The 21846-nt window shown below is 35.9% G+C and overlaps 1 protein-coding gene across 1 annotated transcript in view; it reads left to right on the top strand.

Moving 5' to 3' along the window:
* ATG7 (autophagy related 7) overlaps window positions 1-21846 on the top strand; it is a 112261-nt gene that overhangs the window by 5468 nt on the left and 84947 nt on the right. The window contains exons 4-15 of the mRNA XM_009322002.1: window positions 182-299; window positions 1577-1654; window positions 2244-2360; window positions 3434-3583; window positions 5783-5871; window positions 6944-7065; window positions 8135-8225; window positions 10121-10265; window positions 10888-11046; window positions 17132-17326; window positions 21182-21385; window positions 21636-21751. Of these exons, the coding sequence (XP_009320277.1) occupies window positions 182-299; window positions 1577-1654; window positions 2244-2360; window positions 3434-3583; window positions 5783-5871; window positions 6944-7065; window positions 8135-8225; window positions 10121-10265; window positions 10888-11046; window positions 17132-17326; window positions 21182-21385; window positions 21636-21751 (1584 nt within the window). The remainder of the gene's footprint in view (window positions 1-181; window positions 300-1576; window positions 1655-2243; window positions 2361-3433; window positions 3584-5782; window positions 5872-6943; window positions 7066-8134; window positions 8226-10120; window positions 10266-10887; window positions 11047-17131; window positions 17327-21181; window positions 21386-21635; window positions 21752-21846) is intronic.

Below are 21846 nucleotides of genomic sequence, written 5' to 3'. Positions count from 1 at the left end.
TCAGTAAAGCATTGTGATCATAAAAAAGTTTTTGTTAGAACTGTCGTTAACTTTTGTTACTGTGCCTCATCGTTTGACAATTTCAGGGCAACTTTACACCATAGGATAGCTACTGCTACTACCGCTGATCATGTTAAAGGCGTTAGTATCCAATTCCCAGAGGTTTCTTTCTTTTATTCAGGAATGCTTCAATACCAGCACGTTGCTGTCCTGCTTTCGGAACATTGTATAACACCAACACCTTTGAGACTTTCAAATCCTGTGATAAGAAATCACTTCTGGAAAAAGAAGCAAATGAGGTAAGATTAAAAATCAAATCAACTGGTAGAAAGGCTTTGGAAATAGCCGTTAAAGTGCTTTATAGTCTCTGCCCCAAATATTGGAGATAGTGTCCATACTCGCCCATATAGTAGCCTCAGGATTTAACTTACTCTGTTCTTTATGCTCTAACTGTTCTTTACAAGAGAGTAGAAAGTAGCTAATTATACTTGGAGGACTTGATTCAGTGTTCTACTAGGCCACATTTTAAGCTTAACAGTGCTATTGGAGCTGTCAGTGACTTGAATTCTGTAGAGCACATTTTTAAAATTTGTCTTGACACCCAGAAACCAGGAAGTGCCAGGTGTAAACTTTAGATTACTGCAAACCATCTGTGTGACAAAGTGATGGGGAAGCTCCAGAACAGCCAGAAGACTGAGATAAAGCAAGAAAAAGGTGGCTGTCAAAGGAGGGGGCTAGTCTGCTTGCACTGTAACTAACTAAATTAAATGTCATGGCTGGGGGAGAAGTGAAAATCAAACTAAGGCAGCCTTTTTCTTTTTGAGACACTTCACTTTGACCAGTCCTTGATTCCTTTAATTAGATTGATTGTCTGCCTGCTGGCCTCGAGTAGCAAAGTTTTCACGCATACCTTCACTAAAGGCTATGAATTTTGTGTGTTCCTGTGGCCTAGTGCTTCCCAGCCAGTGCATCCCAGTATGATGCAATATCTACCTTTAGAGAAACTGGGAAGGTCAGAATACTTTATTCACTCTTGTTTTTTGTTTTTTTTGTTTATTTTTAAGACAAAGATCAAACAGGTCTGCCTCATACAAGTAGTATAGCTTCTTGTCTCACCGACATGCAGCGTATTGCCTTCTTGCAAGTCGCCATTTTTTTGATCAAATTTCCTAGTAGGTTATTCACACATCTAGTATCTATAGATCCCATAAATGAAAAAGATGAAAGTACAATAAAAGGCTATATTAATATCACAGTATGTTCTATATTGTGCTAGTGCTAATAGCTCATATACACGAGGGACTGTTCCTGATGAGGTTTGTTTTGTTTCATTTGATGCTCCATGCTTCATCTGTGAACTAATGCTCCTCTTGTTCCCCAGCTTCCATAATTTTTTGTTAGAGAGTGCATGTCTGTGTCTTATCTATGCTAAAAGGATTATAAAGGTAATAGCATTAATTTCAGTATTTTTAAGGTAGCAGGAAGAATTAAAGATTTCTGCAGCTGTTCTCGTGCTACCTTGGTATTTTGTTTCTCTGCCCTTTCTCTTCCTTCTTGTCCCCACAATCAATGACAGATATGGGAATCAATAAAATCCGGAGCTGCTCTTGAAAACCCTATGCTCTTGAACAGGTTCCTGCTGCTGACATTCGCAGTGAGTAACGATAATATGTCTCATACTTAGAGCATTGTAGTGGAAATGATGAAGTAGTTTCTTTTTAGGAGAAATACTGTATTAGTATTAGCATATTAATGTTACCAGGATCATTCTCAGACATCTTAAGATGTCTGAAAACATTTAAAAAAAACAACTAATAAGCCATTCTCACGTAGAGATATAAAATATTTTAGGATGTATTCTTTAAAAAATGCTGGTGCCATCTCATGTTCTTTTCTACAAATGTATAAGATTACCTGATGGCCTTATAGATATTAGTAAAAGTAGAGCAACTGTTTCATGTTTAACAAATTGAAAGTTTTAATAAATAATGCTCCAGCTAACAAAACCGAAGTATTGTGTACACATTGTCTGTTTAAATCTTAAATAAAAACATATACAGAGAAGGGAAGTCTTCTAGTATTATTTATTATTTTCTAAAATCATGACACAGTGCCTTGTGAAGTAAAGAGACTATGGTTAGTATGGTTAGTATCATCAACCATCAATTATGATTAGTATTCTAAACTGTAATTTACTTTGATTTCTATGTTTATTATCTAATTTTACAAATTTTTTCTTCTAGGATTTAAAAAAGTACCATTATTATTACTGGTTTTGCTACCCTGCTCTCTGCTTCCCTGATGGAATACATATAATTCAGAAACCAGTGTGTCTTAGTGACAGATTCCCATTAAATCAGGTATTCAAAATACTAAATGTCATGAAGTCTGTAGCACTAAGCAGTTTAGTGGGCTGTAAAACTTAATATTTTTGTTAGCACATACTGAGTTAGTTTGATAATCTAATTTCTTTTAAAATCTTCACTTTTCTTATTTCCATGTGGGTTTTTTGTTTACCTCTTTTCTCATTATTGTATAAAATCTCTCAGCTTAGCATCACTTCAGCTTTATTCATTTAGATGCAGATGTGGCAAACAATTCTTGAAGAGGTGATTATGTTAATTTTTATATACAGCTTATTGAATATATAGCTACGTTTTTGAAACTCATTATATTTTTATGAAACTTTTTAAAGGGGCATCCGCTGGGAGAACTAAGTCATTAGCAATTACAAAATTGTTAATAAAATGCATGATTGGACAAGAAAAAGAACTGGATAGGGAAGATTTTTTTAGGAGAAAAGTTTACAATTTTTTGTAGTTTCTTTCATATTACAATGCAAAAGGACGAAAAAAAAATCCCCTTGCCCACATGTGCCTTTTTACTTTGATGGAAGCTAATGCAAAACCTTGAATGGCTTTTTAATGGCATAATAATCAATAAGAAACAGTTTGGGGTTTTTTTCAGTGAAAAATGCTTAGTTCTCTTCTTCTGAGAAGACCCTCATTAGTTCTGTAGTAATAAATAGCATAAAAATACCTGTCATGATCCAAAGATAGAGTTTCAAGTAAACAGGGAAAATACATATAACAAATTGAATGGGAATCTGTTCTTTTGCTAATAATAGATAGACAGATTTACTTTCCTATAAAGCTACTGTGGCTATCAGAATGAGATTTCTATCTTGTTTTAATTTCTATTGGTAGATCAGTTTGAGGCAACAATAATAATGCTCCTGTTTAAAATTTGCATTGAAAAATGCTGGTTTTGCAACTGAATTTTTGATCTCAGCTATTGCGGTCATAATAGGCTTTAAAACTTCTGAATACACTATATTCTAAGATTATTTGGGTGAACTAGCCTTCCCAGATGCTAAAACACTTTCTGTGGTTCTGTATGAGATTGTTGGTTACAACTGTCTCTTTGCTTTTAGATTCAAGCACTTCAGAAAGCGTATGATGAACTTTGCCAGAAAGAAGGGGTTACAGCCTTGCCTTATTTTTTAATCAAGTATCATGACAATTCTGTTGTGATATCTCTGCTGAAAAAGTGGGATGGTTTCTTCCAAGACCAAGGGGGAAAGGTAGGGAGAATTTTATGTCTTTTTATAATCTACAGATGTTTAATTTTCAAATGGTTTGAAAAGTGTCTATACTAGTGAGCTAGGCACAATGGTTGGCCAATGAATAGACTGGGTAAATAGCTGAATACCAGCAGCTTGGACTGATTTTTGTCTTAAGTGTCTCTAGTTCTTATGCAGAAACCCAGTTACATCAGATTAATGGTCAGCTTGAAAACAAAGTTCTTCATGCTCTGTCTCCCTCATTATCAAAACAGAAACGACATAAGTTTGTGAAAGAGTTGGCATAACGATTAAAGTTTTCCAACCACTTTACCTGCAATGCTATAATAATGCAAAACATTTCTTTTATTGTGTACTAAAAATTGGTACTCATATGTTTTATATATTTGTTGGTTGTGGTAACAGTAAGCAGGTAATACTATATGGGAGTTTTTAAGTTTTCAACTTTCAACATGTGTTTTGCCACAAGTACATGTTATAAGAATGTTCAAGGTAAATGCTTTGTAATTTAGGAAGATAGACGGGTTGTGCACCAGAAGAGGCTGAGATATTTCTTCTTGTTAAATGCAGAGATCATGCCTGTCCTTTAAGTGTAAAGTACTGTCCATTGCTTTCAGTTGGCGAAGAATTATAATGATCCATGAAGCAGATGTCATCACAGCAAGAGTTGACTGGCTTGGTTGGCTTGTGTTTATATACATTGAATTCTGTTTTGGATCATGTTGCTCAGCTGCTGAACTTTGCTAGGCCTTTCTGAATGCTTTACTGTCTTTATTTTTGGTGAACTTCAAACTTTTTTTTTATCTTGCATGTCACTGAAGTGTTAGGAAACAAAACTAAGTTATGGTGAAGAGCCAATGAGTGCAAAAAAGACTTTTTTTTTTTTAAAGAGGTCTTGTCACACCTTATGAAAGTAATTTAGTTCTGTTTTATAATACTTGATCTTCAATTATTTTTTTGCTTTTTCAAATTTGTTTTTCTGAAATTAAGACCTAGGTCTGCAGTTGTTCTTTGTAAAATAAGAATGTGAAGGTTGAGATTTTAAACGGTAGTATAACTACAATAATGGGTCAAAGATAAGAGTATACTTAATTAGATAGGGACATTCTCAATATGAGAGAAATCTGTAATCATCGGGAACATACTTCTTCATTAACATTCACTTTGGAGGGAAGTGCCAAAATTTTAGACCTGTTGGATAAGATTTATTGCATTGATACTGCCTGTAGAGTTTGTTTGTATTTCAGTGAGCCAACTGAACTTGCCCCTCTGGAAGAAAAACATGTTTTTGCTGTTGCTGAGTTAATTTTCTGCTGGTTTATGAAATTGAATCAGCTTACTAAGGGGTCTTATGCCTGCTTGAGTCAGCAGTTGCAAAGCAGCAGCAGTGTATGGCTGGGAGGAGGGATGAGGAGTGGGCCCCTGTTTCTCCTATCTGCATCCATTAGATTGGCTCATCTGCATTTCAGACTGTTCGTAGGGACACCTCACTGGTGTGGTAGAGTTGAGACCAGTCACTCTAAGTCCATCTATAGGCAAAGAAGCAGGAGAGAAGAGCTCTGTAGATGTGAGAGACACAAGTATCACTAGTGATGGCCAAGTTCAGATTTTCAGCATATCTAAAGGTAGGCAGTGGCATCTTTCTAATCTCTGGATGTGTTTTGGTTCTGCATTGACTGTGAAGTAAGTTGCTAGTTTAGATGCCTTAATTACAAGCATGGTATTACATTGCTTGAACATGAGACAGAACGTCCAGTTCCTTTATTTAGATCCCATCTTGAAGGTTGGCTTTACAAGTGATTTTTATGCTGTTTTTCCTTTGACTTGATGTCTTGCTGGTCTGTCCTCTTTCACTTTTTGATCATCCCAAAATCAATACAGAATTTTATTTTGAGAGCAAGGCTTCAGTTGTTCGGCTTCTCCCATAATGGTGTGTTTAAGGAGGATAAGGAAGGTGCACATACTGTAGTGAAAAGTGAATGTCCATAAAGAGGCTAAACTGAACAAATCTCAAAGCTGTGGCAAGCGCTTGACTGAAATGTAGTGTGACCATGTATTAAACATTTGTAAATACATAAAATATGTGTGTAGGCCTTCTCTGTCCAGAAGTTTTACATTAAAAATGCCAAATAACTTTTACTGTGAACTGAATATCAGTATGGATAGATGACTTCTCATTTAGAGCAATTTTATTTGCAGGTTACAGTTGGAGTTTATGATCCATGTAATTTATCCCACTATCCAGGATGGCCACTGAGAAATTTCCTGATCCTGGCAGCCCACAAATGGTATCTATTTCATTTGTTCTCACAAAGATTATTTATTGGTTGATATCAAGTTAGGCATTTTTCCCCTCATGGCACTTTACTTGTATCATGCACCTGAGATTTAACTTTTAACCTTGACATGACTCACTTTCAATGATTCTGATTTTGCATATTATTCTGGTTTTTACTTCTGTCAGTCACAAGTTCCTATTATTCCTAATCCTCACATGCATGCACGTACCTGGAAATGCATGCTTCAGACCCTGCCAATACCCTCTAGCTGTTTCAAATCTTGTTTAAAGTATTCTACGATTTTATATAATTAATTAGTGCCAAGTAATAGTAGACCTAAATTTTGAAAATCAGATATTCTTAGGTTTTCTTGTAGTGTACCTTCTTGAACTTTTTGTTGGGCAGAAGTTGGGAAGACAGGACATAGTTTTAAACTCTGGTATTTGGAAAAACGTATCATTTAAAGTATCATATAAAACTATGCATTTTCATAGTTTTGACTTTTACATTTTATTACAAAGCACACAGCAGGGAGAAGAAATGCTTATTTAGGTATGGCGTTTTCTGGGCTGCTAGCTGAACTGTAGAGTAGAATGATGTGTAAGTGCCCAGAGAGCTTTATACATTCTGAGATTCAGAGTTTTTTAGGCACTAAAATTCTAATTGTTTGATTTGGGGATTTGAATCATAAGGAGGAAAAGTGATACTATATCAAGAACTAAGAGGATCTTGCTTGTGCCATGGCAAAGTACATCATGTCACCTGATGTGTGCTCTAGTGCTTCCCTGCTTTTTATTCCTCTAAATATGCAGTTTGTCCAGCAGCATTGTACAAATGACAGAGGATGGGCTGACAGTGTCAAGTCTTTAGAGCTGTTTCACAACAAACGAGTCATTTTCACATACTAAGCAGTTGTTTTTATTTATACCTGATCAGAACAACAGTGTTCCAGTACTAACAGAAAAAGCCTTATTCAGAATCTGCAAGAGACTAAACCTGTGTGAAATCGTGTTTAAAAGAAGTCCCTTTCCTGTTAAAGAAGTTGCATGTCTCTCTCTATTTATCTTTTTTTAAATGGCAGGGGCAGCATTCTCCAGTCAGTTGAAGTGCTCTGCTTCAGAGATAGGACCATGCAAGGAGTGAGAGACATAACACACAGCATTATCTTTGAAATAAAACTTCCAGAGAGAGTCCTTGGCCCAGGTAATCCATTTAAAAACAAAAAATTCTTTCCCATTTTTTTTTCTCCCTCCTCAACCACTATGAAGATGGGAAAAAAAAATTAATACTACTGTATCATTGCTTATGCTAAGTTATTTCAAATTGATTTTAAATTATTTTGATTTCTGTTAAATGTCTATAAAGGAAATGGTTCCTTCTTCAAAAAGGAAAGAAGAGAGCATACTCTGTTTTAATTTTTCCTCCTTAAATCATGTTTCTAATTTAAAAAAAAAAGAGAAGTCCTCCTGGTGTTATATGAAATACAAAGCCCAGGCAATTAGCAATTAGTCTCTTTTTTTCTTGCTAAATTTGTACACAGTCCCTCAGCTAGAAAAAATGCATATAATAGTGAATTCATGCGATGCAAACTTTTTGTTTCTAAAGTGGTAGAAGCCTGCTACAGAGTAGAATTGTTTCTTCAATCCCATAGTGAGGTAGGCAGATGTATTTTAAAGCAATAAACTTGTAACATTAGAACATAAACTCAGACTTAATTTCTGTGTACAGGACAGTATCACAAAATTTCTCTACTTCATCCAAGAAGTTCTGAATGCTTTACATACCATCATTGTGAATTGTTTAATTATTATATAATTAGGATCTATAATTCTCTACTGAATTTATAGATGGGGTCTAGAGAACATGAAGAGATGACTGAACTTGGCAAAATTTACTGAGTTCTGAATTATGAATTTACTGAGTTCTGAACATAGCAGTCTGTTTGACATTAAAGATCCGGAGGCTTGATGAGGAATGATGCCATCTCTGTCCTAGGTTTGAAGCAAGCTGAACAGGCAAAAGCAGCACATCGGACACCTGAGAATAAAGCACTTCTCCAAAAAGCAGTGCTTTCGGTTGATGTAAACCAGCAAAATTTGTATAGCAGTGTATACGGGGTTGTCAAGATACAGATTATTTACTTGCAGGTTTAGAATTTGTTTGTTTTTTTCCAACAAGGTTAAATCCAACAAAATTTCTCTTTTTTTATCCTGTGATATTAAGGCTTTCATTCTTTCTTTCCTTCTTTCTTCCTTTTTTTAAAATATGTCAGATTGTCCAAAAGCTGTTGGATGGGAGAAAAACCAAAAGGGAGGCATGGGTCCAAGGATGGTGAATCTCAGTGAATGCATGGATCCAAAAAGGTTTGTTTATTATCTTCTAAATTTCTATAGTTTTCTTTACTTGGGCTTAAGCCGTAACAAGTTGAAATGTAAAATGCAGGGACTATCTGTCTCTGTTAGGTAAGAATATACAGTAGCACATATACAGTATATTGTTTAGACAGTCCTGTTGGAGGTAAGGACCTTAATAGAGCAGAGTGCACTGCATGCAGCAGAAATGTTTGCAATTTTTTACTCTAGCTTAAAATTTCAAATGCATTCTATTTGAAACTGAGACCAGTTGTGTTGCAGGCCTGTGGTTTTCATTGAAATCTATAACCTGTAGGTTGTTAAATATAATGAAAATAAGCATGGAGAAAAGTTCAGCCTTTTGGAATTGCTAGAATATGACAGGAAAGAGCTCAGGAAATATGACCTTAGTAATTTTTATCATTCTGCACATAGTGTATGGGCAGTGGATTCAAAACAGTCTAGTTATGCGGCCTGTTGGCTCATGTGCTTTCACTGACTACATGTGTGTTCTTGACTTTGAAACACTGTAGGACTGTGTTGATCTAATGATTTAGGTGAACATATTTTACCTATCAAGCTAAGCCATTTTTGTCTTGCAACTGTGGCAATTCAAAGTATGTTAATAGACATTAGAGAAGGTTCATCTGAGGGCTCTTAATTCTTTAAGTAAATGTAACTTGACCTTTACTTGTATGCATGCTCACTTCTGTTCATTCCCACAGAGACTGTTGCTAATATGCCAACCTTGGCAACTGTGATCTGGAATCCTTATTGAACAAATAATTTACTGGATGCTGCAAAAGTTATGTTTATGATGTGTAAGGGAATGAAACTGCCAGGAATCTGAGAACTGTGATGACCTGACTTGATGGGAATTTTAACACCCTGTGTTCTGATGAATACAAAAATCTGACACTAGGTTGAGCATGGATTTCCTACCTCATTTTCCTTCTAAAACTTCCATAAAGAACTGACCACATTCTTTAGGGGGCAAGTGTAATATTTTATGTTAAGGACAGATGTAACTGGATGCAGGAAACCAGTTAATTTAAAAAAAAACAAAACCACAAAAGTTTATGGACAAATGGTCTGTGTCTTATCACTCAGCTTAACAGGAATCTTGGCTGAGACACTATTTTTATTTTCATGCTTCATCAATTTTGTTACTAAAATTTTAATTTTGGATTTTTACCTTTTTCAGAAGCCCTTAGAGTCTTGTTCCAATTCCTAAGGAAGTATGTGGCTTTAGTAGATTTTTACAGCAAGTCCAGACTGACACCTTTTCTGTATATCCTAGCTTTTGAAAAAGAGCACTTTCCTAGCAAAATTTTGTGGTTAATACCTATCTTGTCAAATGTCTACAAAGTATTTTTTTTAAACTTCCACTTTACTAGCTATCTTTCTACTTCTGTTTCAGCAGTGATTTACTCTTCTGTTTTTAAGCAGTGCAGTCACAGCTTTTTTAAGGATGTTGATTAGCGGTGTTCGGCCAACACATTGGTTACAAGAGGAGGTTCCAAAGAAATTGAATATCAGAAAGTGTGCATGTGTTTATATAGAATGACTTTTGGTGTTTTCTGTTTGCATGTTTTTCCTGTGTGTCAGATCAGTTAAAAATTTATGGTTAGGACCCTTAAGAACATACTGCATGTGTCATCTCACAAGTGAACAAGCAGCATAAAAAAAGTTTTTTCTGATCTCCTTGCCATGCACCTTATTATTAGGTGGAAGTATGCTTGGGGCACTTTGTTTTTCATATTACCTATGTGTTGAATTGATGAATTCTTTCTCTCCTTTAAAAAAAAAAAACAAACTGAACTTCATCAGTTGAAATAAAAGTAATTGCTTTGCTGGAGAAAAACAAGAACATTCAGAAGTGTGTTGCTGTTTATTTCATGGTATAGGTTAGCAGAATCATCAGTGGATCTTAATTTGAAATTGATGTGCTGGCGGTTGGTGCCTACTCTTGATTTGGAAAAAATTGTGTCTGCCAAGTGTCTGCTGCTAGGAGCTGGTACACTGGGTTGTAGTGTTGCAAGGACCTTGATGGTAAGTCCTGAGTTAATCTTAAAAATAATCTGCTGTTTCTCATAAATCCTATATGATTTGGGGGGGGGGGCGCAGCTGCCATGGCATGTAAGAGAAAAGTTGTATGCCTCTGTACTAAAGTACACATAATACATACTAGTTGATATTATGAATTGTGGGGAAGAGGTAAGATCTGTAGCCAATCGAAATAACTTGAAGTTCTGCTAATAGCAGGTAGTAAGAGAACCTTAGCAGAATAGTAATTTCTTTTGAATTTACATTAAAAAAGATTGAACAAGAAATTCTGGAGCAAATTATCAAGCTAATATGATCAAATTCACAGTGAAGAACTTGATGAAGTAAGTAGCTATGCTGATATTTACTTTCAGGGATGTTTACTACAACGCACTGGATTTAGTAGGGTTTTGAGGGATTACTGCTAAATGATATATTTGGACAGACCAAATTTTCTCTTCTCTTAATTCAGTGCAAGTACAAGGTTGTTCCTGTGAATAGTTTCAAAAGCTTTTGTAGCTTCATCTTTCCAGAAAAATTGGACAAACTCCTCTTGAGTTTCTGGGATTACTCAAAAGTATATGGCTAAGCCCATTGTACTTATTATTTAAATCACTTTCTTGTTTAGGGTTGGGGAGTCAGGAAGATTACATTTGTGGACAATGCAAAGATCTCCTACTCTAACCCAGTACGACAGCCACTGTATGAGTTTGAAGACTGTCTTAGCGGTGGGAAGCCTAAGGCACTTGCAGCAGCAGACAGGCTGCAGAAAATCTTCCCAGGAGTGGTAAGATCAGTATTTAAAATGTGTTAATACGTTCCTTGGAAGAGAATCAGTGACTTTAAATAACTATTCCAAGTTCTAGTAATTATGCATTATTATGAGCAGGAAAAATACTACACAGGTGTTACATTGACAAATCTATAAGCATTGTACTTCAAGTACTCCATACCTGTTAAACTTTATTGAGACAATAAATATTTATAATAATGAAATATAATTAAGGATCATGTAAATCATCTTGTAGCTCATTGATGGTGAAGTAAATTTTTTTCCTGTCTAGTATGTCCTAAGGAACTTTCAGTAATGGCTGCTTTTAATACTGTGTTTTCCCGCTCTGCTTTTAAATGTGAGTTTAGACACATTGGTCATCTATTATGGGAGCAGAGGGTCTTGAAGGCAGTAATAAATATATTGTTGAGATTTTCTACTATGTTTTACACCCAAAATTTGCAATCTTATTTAAGTTGATTTTCTACGTAAGAGGCAAATACTTAATCTTTAACTGGCTATGCTGCTGTTGGAATGAAATGACCTAATGTTCTCAAGATTGCTGTAGATGGACATTTTGCCCTACAAATGATCCGTGATGTAGTACAAGTAAAAGAAACATTTTTACTTGTAAAACTGAAAGTTGGTTTTTCTGTTGGTTTTGCCTAGAATAACTTAATAGCAGCAAGTATTGATTAGAAACTTGCTTTGAATAGAAGTTGTATTACAAAGTATTAAGATGATGTAAGAGGACTTTTTTGTCTGCTTTTGTTTTCTTCAAGAACTAAGCAGACTGAATCAGATCCAGAGAAGGGAAGTAGTTCATAGCAGCCTGGAGAAGATATCAGTACTGGCCTTTGACCAAAGTACTCCTCTTTTGGGGAGACTGGTGGTAATAACTTACTGTCAGAATGAAGTAGTTGAAAGAGAACAAAAGACAAGAATGAATTTCTATGTTGTTTTAGATGCTTTGTGGTAAAAGGCCCACCAATGGCAGCCTTTATCCTCTTTGACTCCAGGGATGTGCATCATACGAACATTATTCAGTGCATGTGTTCAAACACACCTAATTTTCAATGCTGAAAAAAAGTAGATTTAAAAAAAAACCAACCTACAAATATTTGCAGTTCTCTTAGTTTCATCCTTCATTTTGGGGAAGAATTGATATGGCCTGTAATTTCAGAATAGACACATTCTCAACTTGCCCTATCATGAACAAAATTTTTTTTATACTCATTTGGCATGTGATAGAAGTCACTCAGCTGTTTATAGTTTTTGCTTTGGAATTGAGACTGTCTTAGAATGGGTAGCTATAGTTACCATAGCTCAGCTGGCAAACAGTATCTTAACCACTTAGTGTAATACGAGTGAGTTATGTATACTTACTATGCAACTCTGTATTTAAAATGCCACTGATTTTGTTACTAGTCATAATATTATTAAGAGTTATGAACAGTGGAATATAGATGTTATGTTCTTGATGATCAGTATTGTGAACAAGCTTTACAGAAGATCGTTTCCAAACATTTTTAGGTTAATTTAGTTTGACCCAAGGATTGCTCTGCTTTTTGTTCTGTTTTTATCTGTGTTGATCCTATTGTTGTCATTATTTATGAAATCAGTATTGGTACTAAGTAGTAATTCAATGTATACTTGAATATCAGACAATGATCCCCAGTATGAAAAAATGCTAAACATTTCACTTTCAGAACTTTTGATAAGTAAATCAGAAGACACTCTCTGAAAGTTCCTAGAATTTTATTTAACCTTGCTGCACTACGGTGTTATTGTTACTTGGTGATATTAATTTAGTTATAGAAATATTAAATAGTAGAACAAGCACAGAAAAGTAAGCGTCTGTGCAGTGTCACACAAAGCACCAACATGATGCCAACTAGGATTTGTGTCACATGATTTCTTGCTTTTGAAACTTCAGAAAATGAAAACAGGAATATTAAGAAAAAATGAGTAGTTTAATTAGAAGACATAAAAGCTGTTTGTGGAATCCTGAATGATACACTTTTGCATGTAGAGATACAGACCAAAAATTAGTGTTACGAGTTTTCTTGTTAAAAATAACCAAGAAAGAAAAGACCAGGCTGTACTATGGAATCTTGAGATTGTGATGAGGCTTAAAAAAAAAAAAAAAAAAGTTAAATATAACCTGGAGAGGAACTTCCAGTAATAAGAGGAAACCAATAACAATGCTTTAGTGAGCCTGTATCAATAAGTGTTAGGACATTTGGTGTATATATAGGAAAAAACAATTTTCCTGTTCAGTAATAGCATATACAATGCGCAACCCTTGCTGTATGTAAGGAATTTTTCCTCCACCATACGCCCCAAATGTACTGCATCTACCACTGTTTTCTTAGCAGGTTATCCCCATCAGTGTTATGCATTCTCTGTTGTTTCCTTGTGCCATGGGTGGGTCACATCTGATCAGCCTTCAGTGGGACTCAAACCTAGTTTCATAGCTTTGTGGCACAAACGAGGAGAAAGCCGTTGCACAGATCCTGTGTACTCTTACGATAGAGTGTTTCTAATGTATTTTTTGGTCAAACTCATTTCTGCAGTAGAAATCACGGAGAAGAGGTATTATGTTCGACCATCAGTACATATACAGAGAAACAACATGCTAGTATTAACAAGAATTAACAGGGCTTAACAGTAAAAATTCTGGTTCAGTTAGTATGCTGACAGCATGTGAGTGGTGAGGTTTAAGCAGCAGGCCAAGCACATGGACTAACAATAAGTCTTTAATTAGCCTGGGTAGAGTCTTGGTGCTTTGGGATGGTTTGGACAGTGAAGCTACTGTAGCTGGAGATTTTTATAACCCGGCTGATTTTGCTAGACTTCTCAAAATAGAGCTGCATCTGTTACTGCAGACTGTGCTGTTGCTTGTCACCAAAACCCATATTTATCAGTATAAGTGTCTTTGGATAGAAAGATTAGCTGTCCTGGATTTTGAGCCTGCTCGTTTCCCTCATACTGAAGGAGCAGCCAAAGCTCTCTCTTGCTGTTTGGAAACCCCCACAGTCCTTTCAAGCCCATGGGAATCCAAGCAGTAATGCTGGTTCTGAAGGCATTTCTGAAAATTTGGTTTTACATTTCTGTGCAATTTACTTGCAGTCAAATTTACTTTCTTTGATTTCATTGTTAGTAATATTTTGCACACAAAATGCAGTTTCTCCTGGTTGACTTTGAAATACTTGTCTGCTCTATGTGAATTCTTTTTTATTTTTTTAATTTTGCATCCTTTCTAGTTGGAAGAGTAACCACCTCACCATTGCAAATGAAACGAGAAGGAATGCTTTGGCAAGGAGCTTTGATTTGTTTCATTCCACTTCTAAGATTATCATTAACTGTAGCTTAGAGTTTTGTAATAAAAAAGAGGGGAGGACTCGAAAATAGCAGAATTTATGGATTCACAGCCTTTCATTACAAGTAGGTAATGCACAGAGTCATTCATATAGCTGCTGTGGAATTTAACTTTATTGACTCTCTTATACAATCATTTCCTGAAGTATTCAGGCATGGAACTCCATTGTATTCAGTATTTTATCATCCTTTGTACCATACTGCATGGGGGACCATTTTATGTAGGTATTTCCAATAGAACAATTTAATCATGGCAGCATCACATTTCTTAATTTTCTGTGTACCTACCCACGGCACGCTTCTATTGAGGTTTACTACATTGAGCACAGATACCTTCTAAGTGATCCGAGCCATGGTTTAACAAAAAATGCAGAAAGTTAATAGAAATGTGAATAAAAATGAGAGAGAAGGTTATGGTAGCACCACGAATTGCAGTATTTTGATGTCTGTTTGCTTTAAAAAAAAAACCAAAACAAAAGCACTAGAGCCTCAAGCACAGCTTTGGTCAGCTATCAATGAAAGTGTTGGACAGTGCATTATCTTTTATGATTTTGCACATCAACGTACCATCCCTTTTTTTTTAAGAAGTTCATGATTCTAATACTTTATGGGATGGTAACTAAATATTATTTTGTTTTGGATAATTTGGAGGCATTTTAAATCTTTTGTTAGTATGAAGGTTCTGGTCTTAAAATCTAAGCCATTTTGTGAGCAGTCAAGCAAAATTCTTTTTGTCATTTAGAGACTCCCTGAGATTTTGGAATTCTGTGGAATGAACGAGATCTGTCTTTGGGGATATATGCACATTTACTCCTCCTTCAAATAATATGCATGTGCCATCACAAGGTACCCTTTTAGCTCTTTTAGCCAGCATTTGGCTGCAAAAGTGTACCTCAGCCACTTTTGCTAGTGACTGGTGTCTTTTTTTCAAGGGACAGTTATTGAAATAAAATTGAAGCTGTTGAAGCTGCTAGACTTGTATGTATTCCTACAGCTACAGTCACTGGATAGAGTGTTTTTCTGAATTCTGGTAAGATTTTAGTATTTTACAAACCTTGTTACCATATTTCCATGCAGCTAGTGTTCAACTTACTTGTTTACTTGTTTGTTTTAGGTTTTTGAGCAAAAGTTGACCTCCTGAGTCACCAACAGTGTCAGTTATACTTATCTAATAAATCAGCACTTGTATGCAGTACAGGGGCTTGATGAGTTATTCATAAATACATTACTCATATACAGCATTGTGTTCCTGCCACAGCTTTTTGGAGGAGCTAATAACAGTGAAGGTAAAACCTTCAGTGATTGTGCAGTGTCTGTGCTGGTGATGCAGAACCCAGGCTGTCCTCGCTGGGACACAGCGGAGCTGCCCTGTTAACAGCATACTAGATCACTGTGGACTCCGCTTTTTTGCCCTTGGAGGTAGCGGGGAGGAAGAAGGAGGGGGGAAAAAAAGGTGCATCCTTTCATATGGTTAATGCAGATATTACCCAAATTCGTTTCCCCAAGCTGCTATATGTGTCTATTTCTTTTTATCTTCAGGGATATTTATGATGTGTAGAACATATACTTCACCCTTCTGGTTATTTGGCTCACCTGGATTTATGCGTTGTGCATGTAAATTGGTCTATACAAAAGCACGTTCCACCGACGTTCCTTTCCTCTCCTCCCATGTAATTTTATGTTTGGTTCATCTAGCTTTTAAATTTTGGCTTTTAAATTGTTAGTTGCTTACAGCACGGTGACAAGCAAGGAGACTTTTGCAAGGCCTTTGCTTCTGTAACATATATGAAGGATCCATTATTCTCTTACAGCAGATGGCTAGCAGATTGTGTTAACATATTTCCAAATGAGTGAGTTTGCATTGTATATGCATTGTATATGCTTATTTGGCTGTTTAGCCGTTTTCTGCTCAATGTGCCTTGCCCAAATATGGAGTTGGAAGAGGCATATGTTTCTGCAATAAGAACAGGCTCTTTCAGCATCTGCATAGTGCAAGCCTTCAGACATCCAAGCGCTGGAGTAAAAAGTCTCAGAAGTGATTTTCTTCTATATCAAGTTCACATATGGCTGGTCAAATTACATGAAAATCACTTGAGACTGTTTTAAATTCTTTACGAGAAGAACAATAAAGAGGAGAATGTGTGATAATTCGCATCTGTCTTACTGTAATTGAGTCAATATTCAATATCAGGAATATAAACTACATCCCGTTAACATTGTGTGTGAAGTGGCTGCAAAGACAATCCAGGACAAAGATTTTATCTAAGTTTAACAGCATGATCATAATCATATGTAAGATCTGTCTGCTTGCTTTTGTAGTGATGTTTCTTACCTCTGGGATTAGGAGCAGTTCAGCTATCTTCTTGTAGTGATTTGCCAGACCTAATAAGACCTTCTGAGAGACTGGACTTGTTAGCTCAGGCACAGAGCCACCTGAACATGGTTGGTCTGCTCTCATGACCCAAACTAGTACATTTGCATTGAGCTGCTCTGTTCTGCATAAACATAGCAGCTGAGACTGCCATTCACTCAGAAAGTTTAGCACTGTGCTTTAGTGCACGGTGCTGATATATACAGAGGGATGTAAAGAATAAAGTTGTCATTCTGCCAAACAGTAATTGAATTTGTACTCTACAATTTTGTATTGAACTTTACAATAATTCTATTCAGTCACAAGGTTATCTTTTTAATATGTTGTTTTCTGTCTGTCTCCATCTAGAGTTCAGAAGGCTATAACATGAGCATCCCTATGCCAGGCCACCCAGTGAATTTTTCTGAAGTAACAATGGCACAGGCTCGGAAGGATGTGGCTAAACTTGAAGAGCTTATTGATGCTCATGATGTTGTTTTCCTGCTAATGGACACTAGAGAGAGTCGATGGCTTCCTGCTGTCATTGCAGCCAGCAAGAGGAAGGTATTGTACCGTACCTTGCTAATGTCCTTGTGATTGTGCAGAAATTTTTTCTTGTTTTCTGTAGCCTCAAAGATTCTGTGTAAGACAGAGAATGTTGAAAAGAGGAAATAGAAACTTGTATCACAGAATGATATAGGTTGAAAGAGACCTCTGGAGGTGATCTGGTCCAACTCCCGGTTCAAAATAGGGCCAACTTACTGTGTGTTGCTCAGTGTCTTGTCTAGATCTTTTGAGCATCTCCAAGGGTACGTATTTCATAGTAATACTAAGAGAAGTAATTTCATAGTAAGGCAGACTAAAGACATTACAGTAATGATTGACTGATAGGGGATGTGAATTGTAGAAACTTGTCTGAAACCACGTTTTCAAAATATATCTCAAAAGTGAAAAATCAGAAAGTGAATTCTGAACTTAAGTATGCCAGCACTTTTTTGGTCAAAAGTTAACTTTGGGTTTTTCTCATTGCTTTATTGGAAAACATACTGTTGTGCTGAGCCAATGCATCAAAACTCTGTCCATGACACTTACCCAGGTAGTGTTGAATGCTTTAGCTATTTCTGTAGCTTAAAAGTAACATCCTCATGTTACAGGCAAAGAAAAATGAAGGGAGAGTGCTGCAGTACATGAAATTAAGATTCTGAATTTATATATTAAAATAAAATAGTATCTGAAGCTTTATAGATTATACTCTGTATATGAGATCAATGAGACTGTATGCATAAATGCTTATGTAGTCAAAATGTTAAAATATTTTTTGTGGTCAGTATACAGATCTGGTCAGATGAACCAGATTGAGAAATAAAACATAAGCTTAACAAAATTTTTCCAGGAGAGTCACAAAAGCATACGGGGAGAAGGTTTTGAGCCATTTTTTCCTGTTCTACAAATCTTACTGAGTATTAGATATGAATGATAGAGCCTTTACTTTTTGTGTGAATTTTATTCTTGAAGACAGTGTGGTATCCAAACTTTTCCTGTGAAAGAATATTCTAAATCACAGGATTCTGGAAGCAGCATCTTTCTCCAAATTAATGCAATGTTGAAAATACGGTTTTGCTGAAGAATCCGACTAAATTATCCTGAACACTTACTTCCCTTGCTATCATGATGTAGCTTTAGTAAACCAGTCTCAAGTAATCTTGATCTTTCTTAATTCATTTAAGAATTGTGCAGTTTTCATGTTTGCTCAGTTAAAGTAGCACAAAATCAGAAAATGCAAGCATTAGGCTTTTAACATGTCGGCTTAACCACAGTGCACATCCGGTGTATTTTGTGGCATAAATATAATGATGTCCATAGCAATTTATGAAGTTGTGAACTTAACACAAGAGAGTGAAAGAAAACATACATGTGACACAGCTGAGTCAATGTTGTTGTTTGAGCTTTGATTTTTGTATTTCCTGACTTCTGTGATTTTTCAGCTATGACAGCTCTAGTTTCCTAATAGTTGTTAGTTGTTTGTGGTTTCTTTTGCTTGTGTTTATATTTATTTCCAAAAAACTGGGCAGTAGAAAGGAGAGAAAATGCATATTTGTGGTATTTGCAAACTAGTTCTATCTTATAAATTCCAAGTATATTCCCCTTTCTCCTGAAGTTTACGTTCATCTGAACCGAACTACATTTCCTCTGCACCTGCTTTGCAAGCAGGTCTTTTCCAGATCAAGTTCTCTCATTTTTTTAAGCCAAGGTCTTAAATTATTTTCTTTTCTTTCCTTTTTTCTTATTTTAAATAGATTTCTGATCCTGAGCAATAGGCTTGTATGTCTTTGTAGCTCAAATGAACTTCCCTTTGCCAATGAACTACACTGCCAGTGAAAAGAACAGTGTGGACTTCACTTCAGGTGTAACGGAGTGTATGTAACTTGATAACTTAATCAGTTCCTACTTAATCCTACTGTCTTTTCTGCAGTTTGCACCTGTGGTCTTTCAGCAATCTTTTATCTGTTTAAAAACAGCACAGAAATTATATTAAAAGAGTAAGTTTGCAAAGCTGGGTATTGAAACTGGAAAGTGCTAGCCTACTATTTCGTATGTATGATGATTGGTAGTTGTAAGCAATATGTGCAGTTTTATAGGCAGCCCCCCTGCCTGGTTCAGTCAGGATAGGATTGTTTTAATGATCTCCAAAACTTTTCCCCCCACATTTGCTTAGCTAGCAGTCCCCCACTATATTTGCCTTACAATGTTCAAAATTGTACTTTGAGAACAAAATTTGTAATTTCTTTGTGACAGTTCTCTGATGTTCAGTGGCATAGTGTGTCTGACTGCATCACAGTTACTTGATTTTCATAACATCACTGTGATGTGAGGAGGTGTGGAATTCTGTTTCTGAATAAGCACAGCATTGAAATCTCAAGGCTTCCAAACTGAAATGCTCAGTATTTGCTTTTCAATGTTCTTCATGTTGATCAACATTTAATGAGAGCTCTACTTCAAATGTGAATTTGTATGAGAACTGCAGATCTGAAGTACTGCTGCAGTTTGGACCTCAAGGTCTCAAAACAGGCACACAGAAAATGAAGAACATAGTGAGTGATAATCTGTGTGAAGTTCTCTATAAGGGGTGGAAGTAGAGTTTGTTTCCCCAAGAATAAGGTTGAAAGTGAATATCCAGAAATTGAAACATCAAGAATAATGATGAAACTCACAAGCTTATTAGTTAAGATGGCTAATTCTTGACAGCTTCCCTCAGAGTCCCTTTTTTAAATAATTCCTGGCTATAAGAATGAAAAATGACAAACTGTTGTACTAGAATTTCTGTCTAAAATATCTGCATATGAAGCAGTATTCCCTTATATTTTACTGACTATGGTCATTATTGCATAATTGTTTTTGCTTTTTGCTGTATCTAAGTCATTGCCTGTAAGTTTAGTAAAATCTGCTAGTTCAAGTATTGGTTTTATGATATTTCGGTCATAGCGTATATAGCTTCAGATTACTCTAAGCACTTGTCACAAACTGAAGAGAAAGGGGAAAATGATGGCAGTGTAATTGTGTACCACAGCTGCTTGTGCTCCCCATGTGACTAAACAGATGCATATGAAGACCATAAGTAACCATTAATTGCTTTCCTCACTGAGCAGAAATTTTTTTGGATAAGACTTGCATTTCATTGCTTTGTCACATAGGAGTCTTTAATGAGTTATATTTCAGACCACAATGAACTGAAAAGGCTACATATAGAATTTCAAATGACATGAAAACTTGTTATTGATAGCCACTGTTGTACTTAAACGGCACTTGGAATACTTTAGCACTTAGAGAATATGAATATACAGAAATATGCAGCAAACTTGAAAATAAATTCTGAGCTGGAACCAAAATAAGTTTTTCCAATAATGATACTAATCATTGTATGAATATTGGGCCAAATTTGGATATATGGATGTTAATTCATATCAGTGCATAGCAGCTTCAGTAAATTTAGTGAGACATTGAATGTTAGTTGGTGGGAACCTAGCTTCAGATGTAAACTAGCACAACACATTTATGGAGTTCCTGTTCCTTTTTTTTTTTGTCACCAAGTGTATATAGGTTTGCGTAACAATTAGAGGGAGTCGATAATTTGTATCAGATTTCCCTGCAAGACACAGAAAAAGGTAATGGTTTGTGGATTTCTGAAACAGACTTTTGTTTTGGTTTTGTTTTTTCTAAATGCTTGACAACTGGAACTTTGCAGCTATCAGAAAATCCGTTGTTTATGGCTAGGGTGATAGATACGCAGTTGATCGGTTGTTTGTCCATCTACAGCATGTTGGGTTTTTTTAAATCTCCAGTGAATAAACCCTTGAGGCCTTTTTTCCCCTCCCCTTTTGGCTCACTTAAAATCTGTTGTTCTGTATTTATTGTTCACAGTTGGTCATCAATGCTGCATTGGGATTTGACACATTTGTTGTTATGAGACACGGACTAAAGAAACCAAAACAGCAAGAATCTGGTGATTCACGTTTCAACAATGCCTCTGGTTCTTCTGATCTTTTGGGATCATCACTCTTTTCAAATATCCCTGGCTATAAACTGGGTTGCTACTTCTGCAATGATGTTGTGGCACCAGGGGATGTGAGTAGAACCTTATGCAAATGGTGATTATATGTATCTTTTGTTGTGACTTGAATTTTTATTCCTTTAAATGGTGTTTCATAAAGGGATTTGTTTTATGTTGATGTACACAGGATTAAGAAATAGCTCATCTTTAATTCAGAAGATCAAAGAAATTAATTGCACAGAAATAAAGATGTTTTGTGTGGTAGGGCAGCTAGTTACTTTTGAGTTACTTTTTTCTTTCCTTTAGAATTGTCTATCTTTGTAGTCCACCAGGGATCGGACATTGGATCAGCAGTGCACAGTCAGTCGACCTGGATTAGCCATGATAGCTGGAGCTCTTGCAGTGGAATTAATGGTTTCTGTTTTACAGCATCCAGAAGGGTGAGTCATTTCTGAGACAAGGATTGGTGTTCAAAAGATCTGAGAAATAAGATCTATTTAATGTCATCTTTTGGGAGAAGGAGGAGGAAGTACAC

Source organism: Pygoscelis adeliae, unplaced genomic scaffold, assembly GCF_000699105.1.
Source record: "Pygoscelis adeliae isolate BGI_AS28 unplaced genomic scaffold, ASM69910v1 Scaffold304, whole genome shotgun sequence".
NCBI classification, from domain to species: domain Eukaryota; kingdom Metazoa; phylum Chordata; class Aves; order Sphenisciformes; family Spheniscidae; genus Pygoscelis; species Pygoscelis adeliae.
The sequence above is the reverse complement of the archived record's forward strand: the minus strand, read 5'-3'. Positions and strand labels throughout refer to the sequence as shown.